Source organism: Phytophthora ramorum, assembly GCF_020800215.1.
Source record: "Phytophthora ramorum isolate Pr-102 chromosome Unknown Phyram_PR-102_s0012, whole genome shotgun sequence".
NCBI lineage: Eukaryota > Oomycota > Peronosporomycetes > Peronosporales > Peronosporaceae > Phytophthora > Phytophthora ramorum.
In genome coordinates, this window is record NW_027150658.1 from 1701511 (window position 1) to 1726686 (window position 25176).

A 25176-nucleotide genomic window follows, 5' to 3' on the forward strand; every position below is an offset into this window, starting at 1 on the left:
GATTGACTTGATTTCAGTATGATTTCCTGAACCTAGCCCCATCGGCTTTCGCGAGGTTTTATTCCGGATCCCGAGTAAAACCTCAAGGACAGACGCATCACTTGGGTTCAGTATGGTCGGTGGCTGGTGGAGGGCGTGGTGCGGGAGTTATTTTGGCTGCCCCAGTCGCCCGATAGTTGGTAAAGTTCCCAAGCGCAAGACAAGATGGTACGTGCATATGCCCGCCTTTAACGGTCCGTCCGCCGTCGCGCCACCCTCGCCGTGTACCTGAGACCCTCGTGTGCCGCCCCGCCGCTTCTCGTGTTCGCTAGTCGCGCGGGTGCGCAGAAATAGCTTCCAACAACAGCGCGACCTGAAAATGAAGCCACAAGTTGCGATCTAGTGCTGCAGCAACCGCTGCAGCGCCAGGACGGACTTGAAAACTCATAAACAGGAAGAGCAGCACAAGAGCAAACACATTCGAGGGACTCAAGGCACAGGGGCGACGCGCTGGACGGAGGCACCAGCAGCTTAGACTGACAGGATTTGATTTCATTTTCTTTCAGGCACAGAACGTCCCGGAATTCAAGCTTATCCTCGTGGGTGACGGTGGTGTCGGCAAGACCACCTTCGTGAAGCGCCACTTGACGGGCGAGTTCGAGAAGAAGTACGTCGCCACGCTCGGCGTGGAGGTGCACCCGCTTACCTTCCACACGAACTTCGGCCCCATCCGCTTCAACTGCTGGGACACGGCCGGCCAGGAGAAGTTCGGCGGCCTGCGCGATGGCTACTACATTCAGGGCCAGTGCGCGATCATCATGTTCGACGTGACGTCGCGTATCACGTACAAGAACGTCCCGAACTGGCACAGAGACCTGTTCCGCGTGTGCGAGAACATCCCCATCGTGCTGTGCGGTAACAAGGTCGAGGTCAAGGACCGTAAGGTGAAGGCCAAGCAGATCACGTTCCACCGCAAGAAAAACCTGCAGTACTTCGACATCTCGGCCAAGTCCAACTACCAGTTCGAGAAGCCGTTCCTGTGGCTGGCCCGCAAGCTTGTCGGGTACGTCGTGCACTTTGATGGATCTGATTATTATGGAGCAGTATTTGCTAACGTGTTTTGTATGTTATCCCAATTACAGCGACAACAACCTGACGTTTGTGGAGGCTCCTGCTCTTCGCCCGCCTGAGGTTACCATCACCCAGGAACAGATTGCCCAGATTGAGGCGGACGCTAGCTCTGCTGCCGCCGCGGTGCCACTTCCCGATGAGGACGAGGACCTGTAAGCTGGAATTGGTGTGCTGTCCTATCACGCCTCGACCTGCACTTTTCGCTTAGAACTCAAGGAGGAGAACAAAGGAGGGGGATTCGGACAGAGCTGCTGCGCTGGTCAAGCAGAGCCTGATCGCGCGCGTTCCGGCCGCATCGCCCGTCTGGTTTGCTGCCGCTGAAGTGATGGAACGCCGAGTTCCTTTGAAACGATTGACAACCAGGAGACGAAGAAGACCAGTGAGGAAATAGTCGCGGTTGAATGCATGTTGCTCTATTTTTGATTGCTTTCCGATTAGCTTAGCTCCATTTCGTAGTTAGATAAACCCACACGATCATGAATTTGGCGTGCTTGTGGATGCCGAATTTGCTCTTCCGTTGTCATCAGTATTTTGCGGCAGTCACTAATAACTGCGTAAAAATACTTTTTTTTGCAGATCGTCATTGTCACAGAAACAGACTATTTTCTTAAGCACAGGGCGATGGAGCGGCTGCACCTGAAGCCGCTGCAAGACGACGGCAACGGCGAGGACTCAAGCGTCTACATAGGCTGCGCCACACCAGGTGACGTCGACCACCAAAGAGTTGACTCAGTGGTTGAAGAACAAGGTGTCAATGCGCTGAAAGTAGTTCGGTTCGTCTCTGAGAGCGACGTTGCAATCGCTGTGGACGTCGAGGACGATCGAACCAGCACCGACCATGTCGGCGGCGGCGTTCTTCACGCCTCGGACATCCAGTGGACACTAAAGACTCGGGCGTTTCGAACGTGTCTGGTACTCGCCATGCCTTGGGCTGCCTACGCAATTCTCAGTATGATCTACATTTGCCGTGCTACTTGTGGTGCAATGAGCTGACATTTGATCTTGTTGTATTTTGTAGACACTGTTTTCACCAACACCCGACTGTCGTACATGGAGTCTATGGGCATCTCCGACTTTGTGCCGCGGTTTGTGCCAAGCCTCATCCAGATTTTCCTTGGACCGATTCTTGGAGCGATGTCCGATCGATCGCTGTCCAAGTGGGGACGACGCAACGTATTCCTGATGGCTGCCGCTCTCATAGCCACGGTTACAGGGCTGCTCTACGGCTCAGCAAACGTGCTTTTCCCCACACTCCAATCGCTGACCAAGCTACTGCTCGTGCTCCTCAGCATCGGCGTACTGCTACTGAACGTAGGTTCTTCTCTGTAAGGTCGAGTTATTGATGCATCTTTAATAACTTTACTCCCTGCTGCCTACAGATCGGCCTGCGAGCTCGCATCATGGATATGGTGCCAATCGAGTTTCAAGTTCATGCCCAAGCAACGCTAGCGATGTATGAAGGCGTAGGTGGCGTGCTGGGATCACTGCTTTTTCGGAGCACATCTGATGCGGTTGTCTTCGCGAGTGCCATCAGTGGCAAGGAGATACTGAAAGCTTTTGGCTTTGCTTTGGCTGCCATCTTCGTCACGACGGCGGTATGCATCTACCTTCGGCCTGAGCACCCGCAGGACAAACCCATGTTTCAACCTCGGCTCAGCCGTGTGGGGCGAGAGGCATGGCAACAAGTTGTGCACGCGCCCAAGATCTTTCGCTTGTTGTGTATTGTGTACTTCGTTCTATCGTAAGTCTCAAACTTCTCGTTGTGGCGTCCAAGGTTTCCAGCTCACAGACTGACCGACCGTCTTGCAGGTTTGCGTGGTTGAGTTTCTCGGAAGAGGTTTACCAGTGGTGGGGAGCTAACGTGTACGGAGGTTGCAAGAGTTCAGGTACCCAACGAATTCGCTCAACTACGGAAAGCAGCACTATGCTGACAGTGTACATGTATGTAGACTGCGACGACAACAGCCAGCGTGACTACAGAAAAGGTCTCAACACAGCTAACACGGCGCTCATTGCTCAGGTATGTCTGTTGATCGAAAGATGAAGTGTCTTATTAGCATATCATGCTGATGAACTTGGCGCTTTCTGTTTCGCTTTCTTGAAATGTGCAGAACGGCCTCGTCGCGGTGATATGTTTCATCGTGCTGCTTGTCATGCCACGAGTTCCAGATGCAACCTATTTGAAACGGTTCACTGTTCTTGGGCTTGCGATTGGAAGTACGTGGACTATGGCTTTCCTATTGTCATTTGCCATGACGCTAATCTTTTATTTACTGCGTGTATATTCAAGCGAGCGCCTTAGTCGTTGCCGTGTCGGTGGGAAAAGTCTGCAAGGAGGTCGCGTTTACAGGCTTCGTGGTCACAGCCTTTTACCAAACCGCTGCGAATATCTTCCCCTTTTCGGTCGTGGGCATCATGGGCAAGGAGCTCCTGACATCGGTTCATGGTTTCAACAACAATGGCCTCTACGTTGGCGTGCTCATGCTCTTCGAGGCAGCCTCGGATCTGACCGTTCAGGTCTACGGTACCGAAAGCTTGGCCCCGCTGGGGACAGGAAACGTGCTCACACTTCCGTGCATCCTTTTCGCAGTCGGAATTGCATGTACGGCCAGCTTCGTGACGAGGCTTGGTCGTCGGTAGAAGTAGCAAACCAGCACCTAGCGCAGACTGTTCTTATCTATTGCACTCTTCCTATTTTGGAGGCCCAGCTCATAATGCAAACACCGTATTGGACTGCAAGTTGCCATGCTCTCACCGTCCTGAGCTGAGAACGCCACCTCGTCCTCGTCGAAGGCGATCAGGCCTCCGCCCCGCTGCCATGTCCGACACCGAAAATGGCGACCGACAGCGCGAGAACTACGGCCGGGAGTACTCCAGGTAACACCCACCAACATTGCGAGGGCGCCTGTATCAGCGCATTTTCACGAAGATCGCTTGCTCACACAGACAGAAGCGGGTCTCGCCAGCGGCAACAAGTGTCGCGATCGAGGAGTACGTCGTGCACCAAGCGGCCTTGTTCAGTTCTGCATAGACGCCGCAGGGTCCTCTTTTTGCAGCGCCCGGTGCTGGGTGGCTAACCCGTGATTGGTTCCGCTAGGACACCTTGCCAGCTCTGCCTCGTCACTGCTCCGGACACGCACCGCGATCGCCGCGACCAACTCCGCAAGCTGCTGCATCTCGCACCGGTACGCGCCATTGCGCTCGCGCCGTCTGCGCTGAAGCTGGAGCTCACATCCTTGCGCCGTTGGTGCTCGGTTTCTTGTTGCAGGTGGATCGCTGGGATGATGACGCGCCGAAGTCTGCCGTCGAGCAGAGCCCACGGGCCGTAGCGAACAACCCGCGATCGGCCTCGCCGGACGACCAAGCGCGACGGTCGCCGATCTCGCGCGCCAGCAACTCTCCGTCATGCCGGCGCAGGGCGTCCACGGACCTGGCTGACATCGTGGCCGATTTCGGAGAGCAGCCGCCTGTCGAGGAGGTGGCGCGCGTACAGCGGCAGCAGGTAAAAGCGCGCTGGTCGGTGGTGGCGTTTGTGATTGTTGATCCCGACTGACGTCGCGTGGTTGGACCTTGTGCTTCTATCTGACGCGACAGCTCTGCTGCTACCGCGCGCCGCTGAGCTACCAGCACTTCCTCATGAGCACGAGCTACTTGGACCGGCTGAAGAGGCTGCAACAGCGCGCAGCCAGCCACTAGCGCGGCGCCGCGAACAATGCTATTATAGCGGGGGCGTCGTCGCCGGGGGGCAACCCGGAGGATTGGACGGAGAGCGGCGGGTGTTTAACGGCAAGTTGAAGCTGGCGGCGCATTGGCTTTGCGTCACGCGCCTGATTTCGTCGGTGCAGGGCCGCGTCACAGCGCCGCCGTCGGCGTCAGCCTGTCAGCACAGCGCTTCGTGTCATCCTGCTCTGCTCGGCATGCATGAACAGGAGGCCGGTGGTCTTGGCGCTCGATCACTGCGCCCTCGCTCACGTTGCCCGTCGACGCAGGCCTAGAACCCTACCCACACCCGATCCGCACCGCAAATAACCCATTCTCAGTACGCTTTCCCGGCCTTGAGCTTCAAAACCGAGTAAACTTGTTTATTTGGATATAATAAGACATCATATGTCCTAACATTAACTACTTGGAAAACCTTGCACATCAAATAACCTAATTTTTATTGTTGCCACGCCATTTTCTGAAGATTGCTCTACTGAGTTGCGTTAAGAATGGGCTGGTTCCCGGACGGCATGATGTCATCGTGCCTCTTCGTGGGCAAACCTATCCACCGAGCTCCCATACAAAAACCAAGTGCCGAAGCGCGGAGCCTGGCGCTGCTTGGAGGGCGCCGCGTCAGCCAGATTTCCACGTGCGTGGACCATCACTCCAGCGCGGTTCGATCCCGATCCTCGCAGCCCATTTGAGATTTTGCGGCGTCCCAGTCATCCCCCGGCCTCCACTTCACACATTGCACCATGTCGGCCAAGGCGATCCGCGAGTTCGACGGCAAGCGCATCCTGTCCACGAGCCTGCCGGCCTTCCACCTCAATGAGCGCTTCGCGCAGGTGGCCGTGAGCAAGAGCTTCGCCGAGCAGAGCCGCGAGGACTTCTTCGGCGCCATCGAGGCCGGCAGCCCGTGGCTCACGTCGCTGGGCGAGACCAAGCTCGTGGTCAAGCCCGACCAGCTCATCAAGCGCCGCGGCAAGGCCAACCTGCTGCTGCTTAACGCGTCATGGGCTGAGGTGCAGGACTGGGTCTGGGAGCGCATCAACAAGCCCGTGCAGGTGGAGACCGTCACGGGCGTGCTCACGCACTTCATCGTCGAGCCCTTCCTCAAGCACAGCGGCGCCGACGAGCACTACGTGTGCATCGTCTCGAACCGCGACGGCGAGGAGATCCTGTTTCACCACGAGGGCGGCGTGGACGTCGGCGACGTGGACGCCAAGGCCAAGCGCCTGCAGGTCGGCATCGAGTCCGTGGCCTCCGAGGAGGAGGTGACGGCCGCGCTGCTGCCCTCGGTCGAGGACGCGCGCAAGCCCATCCTCGCCAAGTTCCTCGTGGCCATGCTCGCCACCTTCCGCGAGCTCCACTTCGTCTACATGGAGATCAACCCCATCGTGCTCGTGGGTGACCAGATCTCGGTGCTCGACATGGCCGCCAAGCTCGACGAGACTGCCAACTTCCTCGTGGGCGAGCGCTGGGGCGACATCCAGTTCCCGCCGGCCTTCGGCCGCGCCAAGTTCGCCGAGGAGGAGTTCATCGCGGACCTGGACTCCAAGACGGGCGCGTCGCTCAAGCTCACGATCCTCAACCACACGGGCCGCATCTGGACCATGGTGGCTGGCGGAGGTGCATCGGTCGTGTACGCTGACACGATCGCCGACCTGGGCTACGGCCAGGAGCTGGCCAACTACGGCGAGTACTCGGGCGCCCCTAGCGAGACGCACACGTACCACTACGCCAAGACCATCCTGGACCTCATGACGCGCAACTTTGACGAGCGCGGCAAGGTGCTGATCATCGGTGGTGGCATTGCCAACTTCACGGACGTCGCACTGACGTTCAAGGGTATCATCCGCGCTATCCATGAGTACCAGCAGAAGCTCAAGGACAACAAGATCCACATCTGGGTGCGTCGTGGTGGCCCCAACTGCCAGGAGGGCCTGACTGTCATGCGTGAGGTGGGCGAGGCTACGGGCGTTCCCATTGAGGTCTTCGGCCCGGAGACGCACATCACTGCTGTCGTCCCCATGGCTCTTGGTCTTGTGGAGAAGCCCACGTCGGTGGTGGCTCAGCCTACTGCCAAGACTCTTGGCGGCACCAAGGTGAGCGTGAGCAAGCCGGCCTCGGAGGAGGGAAGCGCTGTTAACAGCGACAACGAGGAAGGCGAGAGCGCCGACGAGCTGGAGAGCAAGGGTGTCGCCAACAAGCAGCTGCCTGTGGTGATCCAGGACGAGGGTATTGTGCGCATGCACGACAAGACGCGCTGCATCGTCTACGGTCTACAGCAGCGTGCCGTGCAGGGTATGCTCGACTTCGACTACCTGTGCAAGCGCAAGACCCCCAGTGTGGCGGCGCTGATCTTCCCGTTCTCGCCCAACCACTACCTCAAGTTCTACTGGGGCACCTCGGAGCGTCTGATCCCCGTGTTCCAGAAGCTGTCGGATGCCGTCAAGAAGTACCCGGACGTGAGCGTGCTGATCAATTTCTCGTCGTTCCGCTCCGTGTACCAGTCCACTATGGAGGGCTTCGAGCACAGCGCCACCATCAAGACGCACGCCATCATTGCCGAGGGTGTCCCGGAGCAGCAGTCGCGTCTGATCGCTAAGAAGGCGCGTGAGCTAAACGTGGGCATCATCGGCCCCGCTACGGTTGGTGGTATCAAGCCTGGCTGCCTGCGTATCGGTAACACTGGTGGCATGCTGGACAACATTGTGCAGTCCAAGCTGTACCGCCCCGGTAGCGTGGCGTACGTGTCCAAGTCCGGTGGTATGTCTAACGAGCTGAACAACATCGTGTCCCAGACGACCGACGGTGTGTACGAGGGTGTGGCCATTGGCGGCGACAAGTACCCGGGCTCCACGTTCATCCAGCACCTGCTGCGTTACGAGGCGAACCCGGAGGTGAAGATGATGGTGCTTCTCGGCGAGGTCGGCGGCACTGACGAGTTTGCAGTCTGCCGTGCTATCCAGTCGGGTGCCATCAAGAAGCCGGTGGTTGCCTGGTGCATTGGTACGTGCGCCAAGATCTTCCCGTTCGAGGTGCAGTTCGGCCACGCTGGCGCCTGCGCCACGGGCGAGTCCGAGACTGCGTCGGCCAAGAACGCTGCCCTCGCCGCCGCTGGTGCCATTGTCCCGGAGAACTTCGACCAGTTCGGCAACGCCATCCGCAAGCAGTTCGATTCGATGGTTGCGTCGGGTGCGATCGTGCCGCGTCCGGAGGTCCCGGTGCCCAGGGTGCCCATGGACTACGCCTGGGCCAAAAACCTTGGCCTCATTCGTAAGCCGGCGAACTTCATCTCGTCCATCTCGGATGACCGTGGTGAGGAGCTGCGTTACGCCGGCACTCCTATCTCGAAGGTGTTTGAGCAGGACATGGGCGTCGGCGGTGTTATTGGCCTGCTGTGGTTCAAGCGCAACCTGCCGCCTTACGCCTCGAAGTTTATCGAGATGGTGCTCATGGTGACCGCTGACCACGGTCCGGCCGTGTCGGGCGCCCACAACACGATTGTCACTGCCCGTGCCGGCAAGGACCTGATCTCGTCGCTGATCTCGGGTCTGGTGACGATTGGACCCCGTTTCGGTGGTGCGCTAGACAAGGCTGCCGAGATGTTCGCGAGCGCGCACGACTCGGGTATGTCCGCGGCTGACTTTGTGGTGGACATGCGTCGCCAGAACAAGCTCATTATGGGCATTGGCCACCGCATCAAGTCGCTTTCGAACCCGGACAAGCGTGTGACTATCATCAAGGAGTTCGCCAAGGCGAACTTCCCCGCCACGGACGTGCTGGACTTCGCTCTGGAGGTGGAGCAGGTGACCACGAAGAAGCGTAGCAACCTTATCCTGAACGTGGACGGCTGCATTGCCGTTTGCTTCGTGGATCTGCTGCGTAACTGCGGTGTCTTCACGCTGGAGGAGGCCAACGAGCAGATCGAGAACGGCTGCCTCAACGGCCTTTTCGTGCTCGGCCGCAGCATTGGTTTCATCGGCCACTTCCTCGACCAGAAGCGCCTCAAGCAGCCGCTGTACCGTCACCCGTGGGATGACATCTCGTACCTGAACGAGGAGTTCTAGATGGACGGAGCGAGAGCGGACGCTGCATTGCATACCAGTACGTTTCCGCGCAAGTAGTAGATGCTAAGTAGTAACTTCTGAAAATGTGTGTTTCTTCATATCAACCTCTCGTCTTCCTTTCTTGACTGCTTCCATCACGCGCTAGCGGCAACAGGAAGTGTAGCAATAGCAGCGCTGGTCTCCTCAGAAGAGTGCAGCCGTTGAATGGCCTTCCGGATGCGCAACCGGTGCGCGAACTTTGCGATCCCTACCTCGCTCATGGCCTGATCCACGTCGTCGTCGCTCTCCAGCTGCGCCAGGTCCTCCAGCGTCAGGAACCCGTGCTCTTCCAACTGCCTCGCGTACACGCAGTACTCCTCCGATCGGGAGGTGTCGATTCCCGCCAGCCACTGGCGCAGGGACTCACCGTCGAAACTTCCATCATCGTCCTGGAGATCCAGCAGCACACTCTCCACCCCCGTCTTCTCCGGCGAAACAGCCTCCACCTTCTCCATTGCGTCGTGTGCAAGTAGTTCGTCCACACTCAATCGCCTCACAGTTTCAACGTCCAGCGTCTCGTTGCTCTTCGAGTGCTTCCTCGTCTTGGTCGACTCGAGGATCTGATCCAGCGCCTTCTCCGTGTCGGACGCCAGCGTCGTGAATGCCTCCTGCTCCTTCTCAGAGACCGTTCTCTTCCAGCGGGGCGACGTATTGATCTTAGTTCTCGCGCGCTCCTGCATCTTGCGCTGTTTCCAGCGGGACGGTTGCGGCGGTTGGTCCTGGGCTACGGGGCCCCACCGCATGACCGGAGACGCCGAGGCGCCGCTTTCCATCACCCGTCGACGTAGCTCCATCATCGCAGCCTCGGAGAACCGCTCGTCCTCCGTCAGCAGAGCCTCCTTCTGCTCCTCATTGAACTGCGTGCGGCGTTGGCGCAGGCGGCTGAAGCACGTGGTGAAGGCTGCCGCCACGTTGGTGGCCGCCTCGCTGGCCACCTCGCGCGGACTCAGCACGAACGGGAGACTCAGCGCCACCACCGTCTTCACGATCGCGCGCGCGCAGCCTGTGGGCGCGTCGCCGGTCGCGTCCATCGTGGCGAATCGCGAGTCCATAGCTGTCACACGTACTCGAGCTTTTCGAGAGTGACGCTTCAAGAATCCGAAAGATCCAAGATTTCGTAGAAGTACGGGTTCTGGGAACCAGAGTCGGTGTCAATAGATTTGCAGGAATTTTTGCCCCGTGTGGGCCATAGTGACAGGTGCACTAACTATTGCCACACTCTACCTCTTTTACGTACGCCACACCAGCCAGGTTTGACGTGGCAATACACGCGGAGGATTTTTTGCCCACTTTCGGATTTTGCTGTATTAATTGGCTCGGGAATTCGAAAGTGGGCAACTTATCCTACACTGCAGGATAAGTTGCCCACTTTGCGACGTTCCGAGCCATTCAAACAGCAGCGTGCAGGATCGGCCTTTCCGAGCCATTATTATGTCAGCCACGTTTTTTTTCCTTTATTATAAGCTATGGAGAGGCTGTGGTTCTCGTACAGTTAATATATAAAATAACACGTTCCGGTTTTCCTAGCACGTCAAATGTACACTGCTTCGCGACGCGTCGTGCCGAATGCGAACAGGACGCAAAGCCCGCTGAAGCCCAAGAAACGCCGTCCGCGACTAACCCCAGCAGAGAAGTCACAAACTGCAGTTGTAGACTACTGGTTTTCTCGCGACGAAGCTCATTGATTTGCTCGACGGCGCAGAGACCTCCGTAGATATCGCTATGTTCATCTTTGTCGCATCCGGAACTGACCGACGCTATCATCCGTGCGTCACGGTTCGTGTTCTCGTTGATCGGGCATACAAGTCACCGAGAAAAGCTCAGCAATGATAAAAAAAACTGGTTGAAAACGGGGTCAACGTATATCACGCAGGCCCCAGACTCATGCACTGGAAGGTAGCGATTATCGACGGTAACATGTTGACGATGGGAAGCTGCAATTGGAGTGTGGGGGGAATGACGTTGAATTGGGAACATACTGTTGTATTGCGTGGTCCTATTGTTGGAGCACACGCCGTTGAGTTTGACGAACACATGTGGTCTGTTGCCGTGCAAAACAACTGGCAAGTTGAGATAGATAGCCGCCGCGGTAATGTTCATCTGTAGCGTCAAGCGATGGTGACAGCAGTGCCGCAGCGGGTACTCCGAGCTGGCAGTTTGGTTTACAAGGCACGGGCAACTACAGCACGGTCGCGTTCGATGGAGCCCGCCATGCAGAGACGTTTGAGACGCGCACGGCTCAGGCGCACCTTGATTCGATCAAACGTGAGTTCGAGCTGCTCTGGGATGAAGGACGGATTTGGGTTCTTCTGATCGTAAGTGCGCCCGCTGACAGAGTCTCTTTCTGGCACAGTCTCTTGATAGCTAACACGACGGACTTGTGCGTGCTTCTCTACGTTTATTGCTTGCGTGAACAGTGTAACCTCGTGAGCACTAGCTTGCAACTTGCGGTAGACGCGTATCTCTCTCTTGGTGTCGGCGGTAAGAACTTGGGCTCGACGTACATGCTTCAAGAACTAAACGTGACTGTTGTGCAGGCAAAACGCGCGAGTGCGATAGCATGTTCTTCGATGACAACGGCGGGCTGTTCGAGCAGTCACTGCGTCTGGTGATTTCCACTGGGACGTACTTGGTGCCGAACTGGGGCGCACTGTATGTGTTTTACGTGCTGCCACGCTTCCAGTTCTCCACGGTCTTGGACGTGCCCGGACTCCTGATGGACGACGAGTGCGACGAGGCGGCGTATGAATTGCTTTCCGGTGATGAACGCGTAAAAACCTTATTTATACGGGCATGTATTTTACACCTAAGTTCGAGAAGACGAAATTTTTCTTCTCAAGAAAGAGAGCTTGCTCGTGACCCTTGTAGATGACTTATAGATGACAATTTATTGAGATGCATTTACCAAGAAGGCTGCTTCCATCGACCGCCATGCTTATCGCAAATACGCACACGCGTTCTTCTTGAGTTGCGTTTGATACTTTTAGGCTTCGACGGAGATGGCGCGCCGCAGAGAGGCCTTGACAGCGTTGTACTTGCTGCCGGTCGATATCTTGATGTACTCTTCACCATCGTCCAGCACCACTGTGAGCCATTCCGGTACCAACGACTCCAGTAGATAGAGCTGCTCCTCGACTTTACCCTTGATCGGTGCTCGCGCCGCAAGTTTGCGCAGCACCTCCGCCTTGGGGAAGATGGTTTTCCTCGTGACCATAACTAGCGACTGCAACTGGTCGCTAAGCTGCGGCAGCGTCGACAGCAGTCTCCTCTTCAATGCCTTCGCACTGCTCTCCGCTACGCCCTTGCGGCCTAGCTCCTGCTTCCGGACCTTGTGGATGAGCCAGTCTGGCAGTGTCTTCAGGTCTTGCGGGACAGGTTTTGCAAGCGCTTCGTCCAGTTTCTCCTTGGCGTCAGAGTCTGTCGTCTGTTCCCCTTTCTTGTTTTCCTTCTTCTCTTTCTTCTCCAGCAAAGCAGCAGAGCTCTCGCCACTCGCAATCTCCGCCGGCACTTTCGGCAGTGGGAACTTCTCCATTTCAATGAGCTTCAGGGCGTTCGTCAGCTCCTCGTCCGACATGTTTGGGAACTCCTTCTTAATGGCCGCCACATGACCCTCTAAATAATCGTTTACTTTGCTGAAGAACAGAGAGATACGAGCTTCCAGACCCTCGCAGTCGCTGTTCGGTGGTGGAAGCTGTTGCTTGCGCAATGTGAGCACTGGCGGTTGTTGCTGCAATCGCTGGCGCTGCGCCTGGAGCGAGTTCCCGCCCTCTTCTTGCGCTTGACGACGAGATGTGCGCGTGTTTTTCTTCCACTCGAGCGCGTAGGCGCCCGGCAGCAGATGCAGGATCTGCTGCAAGTGCGCAGGCGTGAAGCTGAGCTGGCAGGAGCTCTCCACGGCGCGTTTGACGGCGGCGAAGTCAGGCGTGTGCTGGTAGAGCGTCAGCGCACCGAGGCCGAACTCCAGCGCCGAGAAGAGACGCACCAGCACGCGAAGAGAAGGAGGCGCACGCTTGTCGAGGCGCCGAGTGGACCGCCGAGATTGCGGCGACGCATCGACCGGTTCCACCTTGTCTGACATTTTGCGATTTTGTGCTGTCGCTATTGCAATTTTCACGGGTGGCTGCCAACCTATTTTTAGCCCAAAGTCTTCAAATTGAAGCAGACTCCAATTGTCTTGGCGCGAATGCGGCTCCGCCGCAGCCTCGGCAGCAACAGGTTCCCTTGCGGATAACATTCTCTGAGACTGGCCAGGGAAAATGAAAGGTGGCTGGTTGCCAGAGCTGCACTACTGAAAGGCGCGTGCACGATCGCGTGGCGGTCTATTTCCTGGTGGTTCTCGGTGGGGTCGGCGAGCGCTCAATCGCTCGGTTTCGCTATGCGAAGGGGGGGGGGGGGGGGGCACGGAACAGAGGGGCTATTTCGGAGTTGTCTAAGGGTGCCATGTCTTGAAGTGCAGAGCGAGCGGCAGCGAGTCATGGCCGCTGTAGTGATGCGAGGCGAGCCATGCAGGCAGGCAGCACGACGTGCAATCTGAATGCCGAGTATGTTGCTGGCAGTGGTTGTGGCTCGTGGTGTGTGCCACACTGCCTGCTAAAATGGCGAAAAGCGTCCTCGAGGGGACTCGAACCCCCAATCCCCGCCTTCGGAGGGCGATGCCTTATCCATTAGGCCACGCGGACACGCTGGATTCGTACTTTGCGATGCACAAACCCATGCAAATCAAAGATCAATCACCTACAAATGTCGCGCGAATGTACGACATCGCACCGGAAATCTCAAGACGATACGATAGACAAAGCGCACTCCAAAGACAAACACCAATCCTTTCTGGTGACCTCCGGGGCGAGGCTGTACCGAGCACCGTGCGTCGAGACGCCAGTGCGGCAGCTCTGATCATCACAATGATGGGGTCCGGAGATCCGACGAGTTATACTGTACCAATTTCGACTCGAAAGCCAAATTTCCGAGTGTGGGAAATACGATACCTATGGATACGTTCATTGATATGGCAAGCGGCACCTACAGTCTACGCTGTACTCTCATCTACCGGTCGTGGACGGCCGTGTAGTTGTAGTACACCTCGTTCTCGTACTCGCTGTCGCAGTACGGGAACGGCACGTCCGAGGTGGTCGGCGCGAACAGTGCCTTGCCAGACGTGTACGTTACGTAGCAGCCGAGGAAGCTGCAGATGACGACAACAAACAACGCAGGGACTTTCTCCCACATCGGGATTTCGTTCCAAAGCTTCGTGAGCAGGAAGATAATGGGCAACAAAATGCTGATCAGCGTGATACACGAAGCGCCAACGAAATCCAAAAAGTCGGAAAAATGGTCGCGGAAGATGATCGAGATAACCACCAGGATCACCAGGATAACGACACGGAGGATAACGTACTTGATCGCGTTTGCGCCGCGGTATTCGGCAGCCTCTGCCTCAATGTCGTCAAGGTACGGGTTTTCGGCGTCAGCGTTTGAGATGTACGACATCTTGGACGAGAGGCGGCCGTCGCTGTCCTTACTGGGCGTGTTTGCTGCGCCGTACATCAGAGCATTTTCCACATCATCTTCCTTCTTTTGGTGCATCTTGAGAATCAGGCGCTCGGCAAGGTAGAATGGCGGGTTCAGGATGACGGAGAAGGCGATCGTAATGTGCAGCTGCATGGAAAAGTAGGCCATGACGACGGCGCCCCAGTTCGACTTGAAGCCCAGCGTGGTGAGGCCGCTCGTCGAGTCCGGGTAGATGGAGAACAAGATGTTGCCCGTGATCTGGCAACCCACGGCCGAGTACGCCGTGCTGGCCAGGATCAGGAACAGGCACGAGATGAAGCCCATGGTGACAAACACCACGCGGGGCATGCGTGTCGGCTCACTGTGCTGGCGCTGTAGGGCCGGAATTACAATACCCGCGTTGTACGCGACTGCCAGGTTGCCGAACATGCCCACGACCTGCGAGAACTTGATATCGGGTGACGGCGCAGACGGGTGGCCGCGCATGCCGTACATGACGACGGCTACGCCAATAACGTCGGCGATGATCGTGCCCGCGCAACCGGCGAAAGCGACCCCAGCACCTTCCTTGAGCGTCGGGATGAGGCAAACGGGCAGGCACAGGAGCGCCATGAAGCAGATCCAGTAGGTGGTGCTGAAGGCATCCGGGAAGAGGCCGTCGAGCAAGGTGCCGCCCAGCACAAGTAGCACACACGGGCCTAGCAGACACGAGGCCATCTGCGAAACGACTGCAAACCAGTGTCCCCACTTGCCCATGCACCACTCGCCTAGGTCGCTGTAGGTCTTGACACTCTTAGGTGCCAACAGCATGACGCGGCAGATGGCAACGGAGGAGTAGACGTTGGCGAAGGCCATGAACGCTAGACCGACGATCCCTAGCACGGGGCCAGCGCGTGAGAAGTTGCCAGGCATGCCAAGTGTACCAATGCCGTAGACGCAGCAGAAGATGTTTAGAGCGATCTTGAGGTCCTCCGTCGTAAAGAACCTTTTGCCCATGACTCCAAGTTGCAAAATTGACGAACGGGAACACCGACGAGTTGGATTAGAGTAGGAAGGGCGGGTGCGTGCCAGGAGGCAGAAGCACAAGTGAGGGCTAGATGCGATCAAGTCAGGTGCGTTGGGTAGGGCAGCAGCCGAGTTTGCTCCAGGGTAATGCTTTGATGGTATCGGTGCAGTATCCATACATGTACATGTGCATCTGCCACTCCATGAGTGAGTGCGAATGGCGAAAATATACGGAGTTGAAATGGGGGATGCGTTCGTGTGAGGAATCTGAAGGGGTCCTTCAAGGACCGCTGAGCCAGGACCTGAACTGGGTGCCAGGTGCGGAGTCGCCCACAGGGCTGCCCACGTGTGCTGTTTTCCGGAGGTTGAAGCAACTCAAAACACGGGGCGAGGCAGGTGGCGATCCTGCTGGAACTTGTAGCCTAGTGTATTGGTAGCTTGTGATGTAACTAGCAAATTGAAGAGTGAGAGATTTGGACAGTCGTCACCATCCATCCTTCTCAATGAAAGTATGAAGCCTTCATGCTGATGGCAGCATGAAAGGGAACATGTAAGGCAACCCGCGATTCCACTTGGATCACTGGCGGCCTGTTCTACAAGATCCATGAAAGTTTGGTCAGAGCCAGATGTCTGGCTCTGCCATCGCCAAGGAAGCACGCTGACCTTGATGCACCAGGATCAGGCGTAGCTCCTTCTGTGATTGACCTGGTTGCATCAAGTCGCACACTGTCTATTGGTCAAGTCTTGAAGTTCACGTCTGGCGGCGGAAGCTGGCTTGATCCAGAATCCACCACACAGCCCCCAAAGCTTGGTTCCGCCGCTTCATCACCTTCTTCATTTACAGCCATGGCAGTCAGATCCATGCCTGGCCACGACCACGCCTGAAGGGTCTTCAGCATTGGTTGATTCCGCCGCTTCGTCACCTTCTCCATTTGCAGCCATGGCAGTCAGATCCATGCCTGGCCATGACCACGCCTGAAGGGTCTTCAGCATTGGTTGATTCCGCCGCTTCGTCACCTTCTCCATTTGCAGCCATGGCAGTCAGATCCATGCCTGGCCATGACCACGCCTGAAGGGTCTTCAGCATTGATTGTACGATCACTTCTCGCTCGCCAGTCAGTCGGCCCTAGCGGTCTGTGAACGCGTACGACGGCTTACACCTTGATCCTCAGCTCGAACCTGTGTCAGGCGCTTCGGGGTGTTCGCGTCGGGTTGGTTGTTCTCAAGTCCAGGTCGATCACTCGACGTCTGCAATGTTGCAGCGACGGTGTCACCTTTGTCGGACGCTTGAGTAGTTGTAGTTGTAGTTGAACGCGGTTGCTTCCGTCGACGGCTGGACCTTCGGCGACTCATGTCCGTCGGCCTTACCATTTCAGTTGCAACTATCGGTTCTTGTAGTTGTTGATCTCCAGTCATAGTCACACGCTGCCAGTGTGCTTTCAGCTCTTGATCCGCGGCGGCTACATACTGGTTCACAAGTTTTGGAACATCTCGAGACAGGGTCGTCAGTGGTTCGTAAGAGTCCTCGATCGCTTCGAGTCCCTTCCACTGCACCAAAATCTCGTAGTCTTTGATGTTGTCGTTCCACTGATGCTCCTTGAGCTTCTCCACCGCCAAGATGATTCCTTGGGACGAGATGTGCTCGAGCAGTTCTTCGGTCACGTCCAAGCTGGAGTCTGCATAGAATTTCAGTCTAGAGGCGTGCACGTCCAACTCGGCACCCGTGATGAGATGTTGAACCATGAAAGAGTGTACATCGGCGCGCATCACGCGATACGGCCCTACCCAGGTGACGAGCAGCTTGTTGCCGTTCTTTTCGTCCACTCGTGAGCGTAACACATAATCACCTTCCATGAAGTTCACCATGTTCTCTCCTCGCTCCCGCTTCTTGTTCAGCAGTCTCTGCTTCAGTCGTTGCTCTTCAACGGCCTTATGCATGTCTTGAATACTGCTTCGCAGGTTGACGAGAAAGTCATCAATCTTGTCACTCGCTGGCACCTCCTTGAACTCCCCCGAACCAGGCAGGTAGAATTCTTTGAGAGGTGTCGGGCACGGTAGCCCAGTAAACAGCTCCACTGGCGCTTTGTGGCCGAGCGAAGGTACTGCAGTGTGATTGAGGCTGGACTGTACCATGGGCACCAGGTACACCCAGTCGCTGTGGTTGATCTTGTACTCCAGTATCATTGTCCTGATCACCTGGAGTATATCCCGGTTCACGCGCTCCACTGAGCCGTTTATCCACGGGCAATAGGCGGGGGTGAACTGCTGCTGCGTACGCAGCCTGCGCGACAGCTCACTCACCACTTCGTTCTTGAAATGAGATCCTTGGTCCGAGATCCAAACTGGTGGCAGGCCAAAACGAGAGTGCCAGGCGAGGAACGCCTCCACGGTCACCGTACTGTCGGCTGTATCTGCCACGACAAGCTCGCAGAAATGCGAGGCATGATCCTTTAGCACTAGGATATACTTGGAGTCGCCAAAACTCTCACCCATGAACAGGAAATCGAAATGTAAAACTCCATTGCGTTCACAACAATCAATTGTTTCACCCCAAGGTCTGGGGATGATGTTCCCCCCTTTTGAATGCAGGCACAGCCGGCACTGGCGGACAAAGGTGGACGCCAGGGTGTTGAGCTTCTCAATCGCAAACAATCGTCGAAGGTGCTCCACCATGGCAGCGTGACCACGGTGGCCTTGAGCACCACAGTGTGCAATGATGAATAGTCGTAAAATGAGATCACTAGCTTCAGTAGGGATCCAAATTCGGTCGCGGAGCGTGAATACGTCGTCGTCGGTACGCACGGCTCCAGATGGCGGTTCATAACGTGACTGCACCAGAATAATCTCCACAAAAGTCGGCCAAATGAAATTGTCGTCATCAAGAGGGCGGAGCGTCGAGATGATCGGCCCCGTCACCTCCCTGGCTAGTTCCTGTTGAGATGCAGCGCTTGGCGCCGCTGGTGTGTCAGTACGAATCCTGCTGATCCTGCTGGTGACTGGAACGTGGTTGCCAGCCCACCTGCTGATCATGTCGGCCCAGACGTTGTTCGGGCCGGCGATATGTTCGATCACATAGTTGTAGTTCATCAACTTCATGGACCACCGCAACAACTTGCCTTTCACGTGCTTTTTGACATTCTCGTCAGGAGCAAACACGTGAATTAAGTTGCGATGATCGCAGAACATCCTGAATCCTTGCGGTCGGAGCAGCAAATAATCCAGCTTGTCACAGGCCAGTGCGATAGGGAAAGCTTCCTTTTCGATCACTGTCCAATTGAGTTGGCTACCCGTGAAGGTGCCACTTAAACACTCGACGAGTTGGTGTTGTTGGTCCTGGACGGGCACTTTGATGTCAAAGTCCTTTACTTGCGTCACGATGACGGCCCACCCAATATCCGAAGCATCGGTTAGCAGACATGTTGTCGCCGAGTCGTTCGGGAAAGCAAGCGTAGCCGCGGAGGCTAGCATGTCTTTCACATTGTCAAAGGCAGCTCTCTCTGCTGCGCTAAGCTCGATTAAAATTCCAGCTGCCACACGCTTCGTGCGTCGTGTCTTGGCCAGAGCTTCATCTAATCGGTGTTGAAGCGGAGAGACTTGACGGGCATAGTCAATGAGACTCTCTCGCATCCAATTAATTGCACATAGGAACTGCTGCAACTCCCCTGCTGTACTGGGGTACGGCATTGCACGGAGTGAGTCGATCCTGGCGGGGTCATGGCGCACACCATTGGCGTCGATGATTTTGCCACACCACTTCACTTCCTGTTGATACAGGCTGGACTTCTTCACGCTGAGTTTGAGGCCAAAATCATTCAGCAGCGAAAATAACTCATCGAGTTTGCCCAGGTAAGTGTCTATATCGTCCGCGTAGAGCAACAGGTCGTCGATCCACACGAGGAGGTGCTTGTACAGTAGCGTCGCAAAGCATGTCTCCATTGTTTTTTGGAAATAGATAGCAGCGTCGCCACAGCCTTGTGGGACGCGTCGTGGAGTGTAGATCTTTTCATCAGTCATGTAGGATAACCACTCCTGGCAGGACTCAGCTAAAGGTAGCTGCCAGAAACCCTTAATGAAGTCGAAAAGTCCAAAATGTTGTTTTCCACGTGCATTTTCCATTACCAAGGAAAGAATCGGCATCACTGCAGCCATGATGTCGGTCATTGAGTTGAATTCGCGGTAGTCGGTCGTTTGCCGCAAATCCATGAGCTCTTGTGACTTTTTGACTGGGAGTACGGGGCTTGCCCAGCGACTTGTTGGGTTCTCGTAGACCCATCCTAGTGTCACAAGTTGGTCGTTAAATTCACGTAAAAATTGGCGAACATGCGGAGGATATTTGCGAGGCTTACATTTGCATGGTTGAGCCCCATCCTTCAAACGCACTTCGAGCGGTGGAACGCGAGCAGGTGGATCGTCACGGAGTTCCAAGCGCCACACATCATACATGTGCACGATGGTTCGCAACTTGTCCACTTTTTCGGGTGGAAAGTTATGCTCCAGGGCTCTTTCAATCAGAGTCTCCACTGCAGCACGAACTTCTTCATCAGAGGCCACATGACTTGGGTTCATGGGGCGTTCGTCCGCCTCCAAATCAAATGGATCACCACCGGTGTCGTCTTCGCGATGGGAGGCAAGCTGCTCAAGCTGCCGATCCACATCGATACCCAGGGCGATCAACAGGTCTTGACCAATGATGAATTCGTCGTCGTCCGTATCCACAATCAGGCACGGCACAGCTTCCACTGGCTGCACCGGCCCAGCAGCCGTGTGAATCAGGACATGAAGCATGGCTTTCTTCTCAGCCACGACTGGGTGTGCACCATACGACTGGCTGCACACCGGTGTCTCCAACGGAATCTCCTGCACCGAGGGATCCACGTCGAGCAATAGTTTCCACTGTGAACGGCTGATCACCGTGTAGTCGGAACCAGTGTCCGGGCAACACGGCAAATCCAGTACGCCGTTGATTGTCACAGTGCGTGAGGTCGGCGGCATCAACTCTTTCAATCTCTTCACGCGAGACTGGCGAGCTTTGTTAGCTTCGCGAAGCTTCTGCCGAAGCACGATCTTCTCAGCGTCGGTTGCCTTCGTGCAATCGCTGAGCCAGTGCATCTCTTGGCACTTCGGGCACGGCGACGGCGGCTCCTTGCGCGAGATAGACGGCTTAAAGGTCTTGTCAGTCTTCTGGTCGATCTTCTTCTCAACCTTCGTGTCGGTCTTCTTCGACAAGAATCGCTTACCAGAGTCATTACGAGGCGGCTTCTTCGAATGAGCCGTAGTCGACTTCTCAACGTTCTTCGCGGACTTAGGCAGTGAAATCTTGTCCTTCACCATCAGTCGCATCCGCTTGTTTTGCTGGAAATGACGCTCGTGTTCGACAGCCTTCTCATAGATCAGCGTGTACAGCTTTTGAATGCTTTTGCCAGCCTCCTTGTTAGTCCAACGAACGGCACTTTTGACATCGGCCTTCAGGACCGGAGGGGCCAAACACGACACCAAACGCTTGCACTTCTCCTTCTCACCATCATCACCGGAGAAAACTTCTTCAAGTCCGTTCTCCAGGACGACTTCATGGAAACGCTGAAAATAGGCCAGTACGCGGGCATCTACGTCTGTCTCCGACAGATCCATCCGTAGCTCCTTCGCGCACAGGGTCTTGATGTCGGGTAGGTCATCGTTCTTGACCTTCCCTAGTAGATGCTTGATTTCGGCGATGAGTTGTCCTTCGGTGACATCGGCAACGTCCTTCCGAAGTCTCAGCGCACAGAACGTCTCTAGGAGACGGAGATCGAAAGATTCCTTTACGTTCTGCGTCACCAAGTTATAGTCCTCGCCAGAGCTTCTGCAACGAGCTCTCATCTTGGCCTCATACTCCATGCGCAGCTTATCCCACTTCACCAACGCCTTGTGAGAAATGGAACTCAGTCTTGGTGGGAGAATCGGCGCGAAGATGGGTACAGGCATCGGCTTCGAGTATTCGGAGGACTCCTCCTCGTCACTTGAATCATCAGCGCGGCGTTTCGGCATGACGACAGGTCACGGTCGGCTAGTAGGTTGAGTCGTACCACTTGAGCGAGTAGTACGTCAGTACCACTAAAGAATTCTTTGTGCTGTTTTCCGGAGGTTGAAGCAACTCAAAACACGGGGCGAGGCAGGTGGCGATCCTGCTGGAACTTGTAGCCTAGTGTATTGGTAGCTTGTGATGTAACTAGCAAATTGAAGAGTGAGAGATTTGGACAGTCGTCACCATCCATCCTTCTCAATGAAAGTATGAAGCCTTCATGCTGATGGCAGCATGAAAGGGAACATGTAAGGCAACCCGCGATTCCACTTGGATCACTGGCGGCCTGTTCTACAAGATCCATGAAAGTTTGGTCAGAGCCAGATGTCTGGCTCTGCCATCGCCAAGGAAGCACGCTGACCTTGATGCACCAGGATCAGGCGTAGCTCCTTCTGTGATTGACCTGGTTGCATCAAGTCGCACACTGTCTATTGGTCAAGTCTTGAAGTTCACGTCTGGCGGCGGAAGCTGGCTTGATCCAGAATCCACCACACCACGACTGCTGCGCCGCCACACTACGAGTACAGGGAAATGCCGGGTTGGACAATATGAAGCATTTTCTCGTTGCTCTAGCTTCCGGCCCCTCGCTTTTTATTGAGGCGTGCATATTGTTGCCTTCCTTGTTGCGGTAACATTGCTGCCAGCAATATGCAGCACACGTGATCGGATCACAACACGCGCACCCTTCTTCTGGCAAAGATTCCTGGCACGCGTACCGCCCGCTGCTACGCGATGCGCAAGGCCCCACATTGACAAAAAGTAATAGCTAAGTCTCATTCGAGGTTGGAGGTGACAATGCAAAGCTTCACTGACAAGTCAACCTTGACGTCGTTAATTCGTCGACGCTCGTTTAACAGATGGACACACCAAATTGCGCAAACTTCAACTTCTTGAACCTCCGCTGGTCGAGCTTTCGAAACCAAGACATAATCAAGGTAATGTTCGCGCCGACCACCTCGGACGTGCCGTTCCCGTACTGCGACAGCGAGTACGAGAACGAGGTGTACTACAACTACACGGCCGTCCACGACCGGTAGATGAGAGTACAGCGTAGACTGTAGGTGCCGCTTGCCATATCAATGAACGTATCCATAGGTATCGTATTTCCCACACACTCGGAAATTTGGCTCTCGAGTCGAAATTGGTACAGTATAACTCGTCGGATCTCCGGACCCCATCATTGTGATGATCAGAGCTGCCGCACTGGCGTCTCGACGCACGGTGCTCGGTACAGCCTCGCCCCGGAGGTCACCAGAAAGGATTGGTGTTTGTCTTTGGAGTGCGCTTTGTCTATCGTATCGTCTTGAGATTTCCGGTGCGATGTCGTACATTCGCGCGACATTTGTAGGTGATTGATCTTTGATTTGCATGGGTTTGTGCATCGCAAAGTACGAATCCAGCGTGTCCGCGTGGCCTAATGGATAAGGCATCGCCCTCCGAAGGCGGGGATTGGGGGTTCGAGTCCCCTCGAGGACGCTTTTCGCCATTTTAGCAGGCAGTGTGGCACACACCACGAGCCACAACCACTGCCAGCAACATACTCGGCATTCAGATTGCACGTCGTGCTGCCTGCCTGCATGGCTCGCCTCGCATCACTACAGCGGCCATGACTCGCTGCCGCTCGCTCTGCACTTCAAGACATGGCACCCTTAGACAACTCCGAAATAGCCCCTCTGTTCCGTGCCCCCCCCCCCCCCCCCCCTTCGCATAGCGAAACCGAGCGATTGAGCGCTCGCCGACCCCACCGAGAACCACCAGGAAATAGACCGCCACGCGATCGTGCACGCGCCTTTCAGTAGTGCAGCTCTGGCAACCAGCCACCTTTCATTTTCCCTGGCCAGTCTCAGAGAATGTTATCCGCAAGGGAACCTGTTGCTGCTGAGGCTGCGGCGGAACACATTTAGCTTTTGTGCACAGCGTTCATTGCGTCGTTTACAGTATCGAACAAGTGGTTTATCAACAAGCTCGTTCATCGCCGACTGCGAGCTCGAACAATGGCTCGCTCAATCCATGGAGCCTCATCCTGGTGTGCTGTCGTTTTCGTTGTTGGTACTTATGCCTGTGCGTGCGCAGGTAGTGACCCCGCTGCGTTAATCCCTGTGGTCGCGTTTGCGTCAGCTGAAGCCAGTAGCACGCTCGATCCAGCCAATTGGTCACCTGACACCCCAACACCATCCATGGTTGCAGTTTTGAACACAACAGCGACACGGAAAGAAAGCGAGGACTGCCTCGAATCCAATGGCACACTTATGCTGGTGCACGGCATCGACGCGAGCTTCTGCGTACAAGGATGGCCAATCTGCAACACCAGCAACCAACAAGGTCTGTGCCCCCATGCACAGCAACATCTACCCAATGGTTCATACTGCGCCTCATTGCCCAGCAACAAAAACGTGTATGGTTGCCTTGCCAAGGCAAAACGGACAGCCCCGACATTGTGTCGTCTACAAACGTAGATTAGCTTTCAACGCCCTTGACTAAATATATTGCTCGAAGTCACACAAAGCGATGCACCGTTACGACGTTTGGCACGACTCCGCACATGGGCGATGAACTTGCCGCGCTCACCAAAAGAGGCGTTCACTGAGCTGCCCCAGCTTCTTCTCGAGCGCAGTGAGAATGACGACGATCTCGACACCAGCAACTCAAATACTGAGGGGCTAAAAACGCCCAACTCTGTGAGGGAGGAGGCTGCATCAAGCGTATCACGATGGCAATGGAAGTTCTGGAAGAAATCGTCGCCCTTGTCACCAACTCATCAAAGACACAAGCAGCGCAAATATCCGCTGCCTGGTACTACACTGACACCGTTGGCAGCCTCCTTTTCACCGAGACGACACAACGCCGGAGTTCTGAAGCAGCTCGACAGCCTTATCGACGACATTGCAGGACGAGAAGCTGCGCGTTCACCTCTATCGTCGCCTTCCTCGACGTCGAATGAAATCGGATCGCCGTTGCCAGCGCTAGGAGTGGAGTTGCTGCAGCGACCGCGACTCCTTCTCGACCTCAACGGCTTCCCCACCGTTGTGGTGGAGCAGCTCGTGCGGCTCCAGGAGTACAACGAGCTACATCCACCAGCCAATGCTCTTCAGCTCGCAGCAATACCCAAAAAATGTCTGGGTGGTGACGAAGTTGCCCTTATGCCATGTCATTCACTGCAACATCGTGGATATGAGACGTTATCTGCCGAGCAGTGGCGTGAGCCTGTCCGGGATCGCAACAAACACTGGTTGCAGGATGAATTACCCTTGTTGATGCGTGGCAGCTCGCACCAACGCCAAACAGCAGCATGGGGTATGACGAGGGCCCCTGGTCCAAACAATCGTGGCAAGTGGGCGAGATACGAAAGCCATAGATTTCATATTCCATCTCGTCTTACCTCGACATCGTCTGCTAATTCTACGAGCCCCGGTAGTCCCGTGGTACGACCCCAACGAGTGCTTCTTCGAGCTCAAGGAGCCCTAATTTCTCGTAGTTACTGTGTCATCTCAATTTTTGGCGAAGGCATCTACGGACGACTTTACGGTGTTGGGCTCACTGAGAAAGACAAGAAACGATGTTTGCAGGTGGAAGCTTACGAGCCGGCTACAAGCCGAACCTACCATCTCCGCATGACATTGCAAGATATTGAATGGGTCTTTCGAGCTGGAGGTAATGACCCCGACCGTGAGGCTCTGCTAG

The 25176-nt window shown here is 55.7% G+C and overlaps 7 protein-coding genes across 7 annotated transcripts; 4 read left to right on the plus strand and 3 right to left on the minus strand.

Annotated features, from left to right (window-relative positions):
• Positions 1-204: 204 nt before the first annotated feature.
• On the plus strand, positions 205-1266 carry KRP23_11753 (GTP-binding nuclear protein Ran; the record flags this gene model as incomplete). Its single annotated transcript, XM_067882326.1, has 3 exons — positions 205-207; positions 546-1042; positions 1122-1266. The coding sequence occupies 3 exons, from the start codon at positions 205-207 to the stop codon at positions 1264-1266; spliced, it is 645 nt and encodes a 214-aa protein (XP_067740590.1).
• Positions 1267-1731: 465 nt separating this feature from the next.
• Positions 1732-3750, plus strand: KRP23_11754 (uncharacterized protein; the record flags this gene model as incomplete). The annotated part of the gene is made up of 7 exons (XM_067882327.1): positions 1732-2059; positions 2129-2421; positions 2490-2851; positions 2920-2996; positions 3060-3130; positions 3222-3327; positions 3401-3750. 7 exons carry the CDS (start codon positions 1732-1734, stop codon positions 3748-3750), a joined length of 1587 nt encoding a protein of 528 aa, XP_067740591.1.
• Positions 3751-3928: 178 nt separating this feature from the next.
• KRP23_11755 (uncharacterized protein) lies at positions 3929-4806 on the plus strand (the record flags this gene model as incomplete). Its single annotated transcript, XM_067882328.1, has 5 exons — positions 3929-3987; positions 4057-4101; positions 4208-4295; positions 4379-4612; positions 4705-4806. 5 exons carry the CDS (start codon positions 3929-3931, stop codon positions 4804-4806), a joined length of 528 nt encoding a protein of 175 aa, XP_067740592.1.
• A 761-nt stretch (positions 4807-5567) lies between these two features.
• On the plus strand, positions 5568-8885 carry KRP23_11756 (ATP-citrate synthase; the record flags this gene model as incomplete). The annotated part of the gene is made up of 1 exon (XM_067882329.1): positions 5568-8885. The coding sequence occupies one exon, from the start codon at positions 5568-5570 to the stop codon at positions 8883-8885; it is 3318 nt and encodes a 1105-aa protein (XP_067740593.1).
• Positions 8886-9019: 134 nt separating this feature from the next.
• KRP23_11757 (uncharacterized protein) lies at positions 9020-9976 on the minus strand (the record flags this gene model as incomplete). Its single annotated transcript, XM_067882330.1, has 1 exon — positions 9020-9976. The coding sequence occupies one exon, from the start codon at positions 9974-9976 to the stop codon at positions 9020-9022; it is 957 nt and encodes a 318-aa protein (XP_067740594.1).
• Positions 9977-11907: 1931 nt separating this feature from the next.
• Positions 11908-13002, minus strand: KRP23_11758 (CDT1-like protein a, chloroplastic; the record flags this gene model as incomplete). Its single annotated transcript, XM_067882331.1, has 1 exon — positions 11908-13002. The coding sequence occupies one exon, from the start codon at positions 13000-13002 to the stop codon at positions 11908-11910; it is 1095 nt and encodes a 364-aa protein (XP_067740595.1).
• A 3551-nt stretch (positions 13003-16553) lies between these two features.
• KRP23_11759 (Transposon Ty3-G Gag-Pol polyprotein) lies at positions 16554-19373 on the minus strand (the record flags this gene model as incomplete). Its single annotated transcript, XM_067882333.1, has 1 exon — positions 16554-19373. One exon carries the CDS (start codon positions 19371-19373, stop codon positions 16554-16556), a length of 2820 nt encoding a protein of 939 aa, XP_067740596.1.
• Between the last annotated feature and the right edge of the window lie 5803 nt (positions 19374-25176).